The 5,406-nt window shown below is 34.0% G+C and overlaps 1 protein-coding gene across 4 annotated transcripts in view; it reads right to left on the minus strand.

The window, feature by feature from the left end:
* Positions 1–212: 212 nt before the first annotated feature.
* The window catches only part of LOC122262055 (prostaglandin reductase 1), an 8,727-nt gene continuing 3,533 nt past the window's right edge, over positions 213–5,406 (minus strand). For all 4 annotated transcript variants that reach the window (XM_043029972.2, XM_086549327.1, XM_043029973.2 and 1 more), the window contains exons 4-9: positions 5,221–5,406; positions 4,512–4,630; positions 3,802–3,953; positions 2,771–2,873; positions 2,499–2,614; positions 213–2,409 (exon numbers count right to left, since the gene is read on the minus strand). The exon at positions 5,221–5,406 is cut by the window's right edge and continues 3 nt beyond it. In XM_043029972.2, coding sequence (XP_042885906.2) covers positions 2,299–2,409; positions 2,499–2,614; positions 2,771–2,873; positions 3,802–3,953; positions 4,512–4,630; positions 5,221–5,406 — 787 coding nt within the window. In that variant the 3' untranslated portion in view covers positions 213–2,298. The remainder of the gene's footprint in view (positions 2,410–2,498; positions 2,615–2,770; positions 2,874–3,801; positions 3,954–4,511; positions 4,631–5,220) is intronic.

Raw genomic sequence — 5,406 nt, forward strand, 5'->3', positions numbered from 1 at the left:
TGGAAAGTAAGTGATTCTATTAAGTTGAATTTAAAATTATACCACAATAACATTTTCCAATGAGAATTTGGGGACTTAAGAAAACTTTGTGACGATTTACAGTGTAGTACCTCTAAGCACTAGAAAAACAACTACAATGTCAGAAAAAAATACTGACTATTGAAATAACTATCATTATTATGGCCAAAGGATCATGAAAGGCAAATTCCAAATTTTACTTTATTAAGAAAAAAATCCAGATTATCATTAACAATACTTTGCAATGGTGGATATTACTCAACAGTTGAGTCTTAGCAACTAACATTCCTTATAATACAATTCACACACATGCAATACATCATCAACTAAGCTTATGACTATTCATGTGTGCAGTACCTTATGCAATTTGCTAATCTAATAGTGCATCTTCATCAACATGATGACCCTGTGCTAATAGATGCACAAGTAGATATTGGTCTGGGACTCCCCTGTTTGAAGATAAGGCAGTGCCCTTCCAGGAATTTGGTACTGACCTGATTGGATGCCCTTCGTAACATCAAGCATGATTCAGATCAGGGCACAAACACAGGATCTGTGCACCAGGAGGCAAAGGCAGACCCCCAGAGCCACATTAGCAGCATATGTAGAAGTATGTCCTGCATGATATCAACAACATATCTGTAACTCAAGTTTTCATTATATTTCATCAGACCATGGCTTATCTTTATAGTCTCTATCTAACAACCTTCTCACAGCCACCAAGTTTGTACAATCTCTTCACATCAAAAGAGAACGAACCCACCACAGATAAATATCAAATACAAACCTTGTCTCTTCTACTTCAACAATCACTTCTACTCGTGTTACTGCAACTTCACAATCTATTTTCTAAAAAAAAAAATCACAAATAATTTCAGAAAACAGATCAGAGGGGGCATTTCAAGAGATTTGCATATTGTTAAGTACTATGATCCAAAGAAACTATAAACAACACAGGGATTAACAATCAAAGTTATGCATATTCCTTAAAGACCCAGCTATTGCCTCTGTAGCGACTGCAAACACAGAGCTAACAACCATAACAGAAAATACTCATTACACTCTCGCTGTCCAGCTTGTTTGTCTGCTTCTTTGACCATTTATTATTGCCCTATATTTCAATTTTATAGTCCTCACCTGGAGTAGCCAATACTCTAAGGTATGAGCTTTATTATTCCATAGAAAAGCTCAGTAGTATTGCACAAAACTTCCACCAGATGGCCCATGTTCACACCCAGTTCAAGGCACAAGAAAGTTTCCCATTCCCAGACACTTCTAACCCTGGGATTAACAAAGGATGGAGGAATTGTGTCACCTATCACAGCTTCCCTGGTTAGCAAAGCCATAGCCAGGGCAGACTTGGTTCAACATGGGTGAAGAGGGGCTGTGCATTACAACATGGTATACAATATATTGCTTTCACTGCCCCTTCGTTCTGTCAGTTAATGTGACCTTTAAACCTTTAGGCTTTTAAAGAGTGTACCACCAAATCTATCTATTTTACTAGTCTGCAAGGCAACAAGTCTCACTGAATACGACTGAAACTTCTATTTCTCTCCTAAAGTGAGTAGAGTGGGTTAAAACAATCAAGAGAGTAAAATGTTATATTTAGACAACTACCTATGATTCAACACTGGTAAGATGATAAGAAAAATCTCTGTAACTCTACATCTAATGAAAATGTATCACCTGTTTTGATGCAATACTATTAATCTGACAAACCATCCCAGATTAAAACCATAAGTATCCACAATATTTATGAATTATACAAATCTATTCGGTATATATCTATTGGTGTTGGACAGAAAGACTACTTTTGGCTCATTGATATCAAGGAAAATACATAAGCTTCACATATCCTAAATTCTGTGTTAAGGTACAGTCATCCAAGTTAATAAATACGTATGATACTAATGAGTGGGCACATTAGATTTTTGTTAGGTAACCAATAAATAAGCAAAAAGAAAATGACTGAAGTATACAAAAAATCTGAAACAGTATGGCAGTATATAAATTGTAAAATCATCAAACATCTTCTTTCACACACATTTCTAAATTCTGACTAGTATCATCAATATTTGTTGAAAGTTTTTTTTAGCATAATACAAGATAGAACAGTTATGTGTATCTTTTGCCTGTGACACCATTTCCTAGTTTTGAAAAAAAAACTATACCAAAATCTTTGAAATACAAAATCAAATAAGAAGATAAAAGAGAATACCAACCAAAAAAACATGGAAATACTGCAGTTGTAGCAGATGACAAAAGAATAATTCTTCCTCATGGTTTTACAATAGCTTTGCCAATGTTATCCCCAGAGAAAAGACCAATGAATGCCTCAGGCATTTTCTCAAATCCTTCATACACTGTCTCCCTATACTTGATTTTGCCCTGAAAAAGAATGGAAATATAAATCAATGAAAAAATCAACTTCTGCATATAATGTCCACAATCGAGAATATGAGCATTAAAAGACTAACCTCTAGAACCCACTCCTTCATCTGCTCTAACCCTTGAGTCCAGTTTGACCAATGGTTGACATTGAGACCTTCAATGTGAAGTTTCTTAGCTTTCACAACAGAGTCACTGTATGGATCTAGAAAATTGAATAATATGTAAGTCTGAAAATATCATATTATTTTTAAAAGTGGGAATATAATCAGTATCTACAATATCTATATCTACAAATCTGATCATGTTTTTTCTCTCTGTCTTTCATATCATAGCATAAGAAAAGGCAAAAGACCTGCACCTGTTTCATCACCATTAGTGTAGTTTGAAATCGACCCACACACTGCCACTCTCCCATAGTCAGCCATGTAAGGTAGCGCTTCTGCAGTAAACTTTCCACCAACCTGGACAGAGAAGGAATCTGCTTTCAGTCTGTTTATGGTATTTAAGGCACCAGAAAACTGAAAACACAGTTGCCACTAAGCACAATCTAAGTACAATTACTGATATTCTTGTAATAATATTTTTTTTTTTGTGATTTGTGTTTTTCAAGAAAAATGATACATGTATGTACAGGACTAGTTTTAAACCAACTGGGCCAATTGCTCCTAACAGGGGCCTTTGCCAATGGGGGGTCCCATGTTAGGGTAACCTACTCTAGGCCTGTTAAGTACACAACATAAATAGCTTTAATTAAAAAAGGATAATTTGCTTCTTACAATACTTTTCCCTTACTTTCCTTCTCAAACAAAAACAAAATTATAGCAATATGTTCAATAAATTCTTCCAAAGTTGCTAAAATAAGTGTTTTTATACCAATTTATTTATTTGCAGGCTCACACGTATGAAATTTTAGATCGTTATTTAGCTTACATTTCCTTGGACCAGAAACTAACATGAACTTTTGAAGAACACATTTTGATTGTTTCCATTCATCCATTAGATATAAAGTATAATAAACTATTTTCGTATCTCTATGATCATACAGACCTTGGCTGTATACAAAAAACATCTATTGGGCCCTACAACCCATAATCCCAGTCCTGCGTATAAAAGAAATTTTAAGCCAAAAAAATGTTTTTGTTTTAAGAATAAAGTACTAATTTTGGAAGCATGTTCATTATTTCTTTTGAATAAAATTGGAGATCTTGTTTTCTGCACACAACCTTTGATCAAGATGAAGTTTAGATGAAAAATTCTTGAATAGTGAGAGCAAAACCTTAATAAAATGACATTGTACATACAATATATCCTCTTACTACAAAAAAAAAATAATAATAAATAAAATAAATAACTCATAGTAATATCAACCATGCTGGAAAACAAACTTACATTATCAAAAAAGCAGTTAATCTTTTCAGGTGCTGCCCGGGAGAGACAGTCAGTAACACAGGTAGTTTTATAATTGAAAGCATGATCAGCTCCAAGTTCCTTTAGCCAGGCCACCTTCTCATCTGATCCGGCAAAGGCAATCACTTTACATGCTGTGATAGTGTGGAACAGAAGGGGGTTTAGTAGATGCCGTATAAATCCTGATTATCTACATGTATATCAGAGTAAGGATCCATATTAGATAGTAACTCATTTGGATGACTGGTAAGTATTTTTGGTGAGGCTTTCTTAATAACTTCTATTGAAATAAATAACTAGCAGATGGGGACTCCATTTGCAATATTTCATATCTGTCTTAGGTATTAGTGTTAATTTACTGAAAATGAGCTTGCAATATATTAACCATTTGACCACACATTTGATACATAATTATATAATTATATTAACATTAAAAAAGAAGAGGAAATCTTTTGGAAACCCAAAGATTCAATAAATGTTTTCCTAGAACATATTCCAAAGAGTTCAAAACACTTTTCAGTATATAAAAAAAACAGTGAAGTCTTGTTATTGAACTAATGACAAATGACCCAAATTCACTTCATGTAGAGCATTCATAAAACCTTCTTTACAATCTAAACTTTTTTATCATGCTCTATAAACTGTATTATTCAGTTGAGAAAGACCTATAAATAACATTTTTTAATACTAACCTTTCAACTTGGCAATTTGCACCACTGTACTGCCAACCGCTCCAGCTGCTGCATTTACAAGCACTGTTTCCTCTGCCTTTGGTTTGCAGACTTCAAGCAATCCAAAATAGGCTGTATTCCTATCAATATTTGGAGGTATGCTTTGATATACATAAAGAATATTAAACTTTCAGCATATCTATCTGATTTCTATAACAGGCATGAAGTTCAAAAATAATTTCAGTCCAAAAATGCTTAATCTTTCTTTAACATAAAAGGTCTTTACTTCAATTTAATCAAATATTCAGTTAATTGCAACAATATAATGTATGTTTGTCAATGCATATATGCATAACTAGATAATGTAAATTAGGAGAAGAGGGATCTAAATATTCCTGCTGTTCCTTCTCTCTACTTACAATAGTTAGATCTTTGTTTGTAAGACTAGTTTTAAAAGTATAATATTAGAATTAATTAACTGCAAATAAAGGATTTTATCAAACTGGTGTAAAATACCATCTAATCTGACTAGTATTATTTATTTTGGCATATGCACATTTATTAGCCAATAAAAATATAAACAGATCTTATAAAAAGTTTGCATGTGTCTTATAGTGACTGAGCACTTTCATGAGGCCAATTTGCAGAACTACACAGAAGAGTGCATGGGAAAGTTGTTGTGCTCATGAGACCGAAAAATCTAGTCTAGATCCAATTCTCTCACACTCACCCTGGCATGCCTATGACACCCAGACCAAGGCTCCTTGGCAGAGGGTCCAAATCAATCAACATCTCTGACCTCTTGAACCAATTGTCAATTTCAAAACTCTTAGCAGTTAGGCGAGCATGCGTGCACCAACCTGCTTGGGCAACTACGTAGCAACCCACAGGTAAGGCTGGATTTTTGCTCTCAATA

Source organism: Penaeus japonicus, unplaced genomic scaffold (assembly GCF_977035675.1).
Source record: "Penaeus japonicus unplaced genomic scaffold, GWHDUDI00000001_assembly GWHDUDI00000022, whole genome shotgun sequence".
Lineage (NCBI taxonomy): Eukaryota > Metazoa > Arthropoda > Malacostraca > Decapoda > Penaeidae > Penaeus > Penaeus japonicus.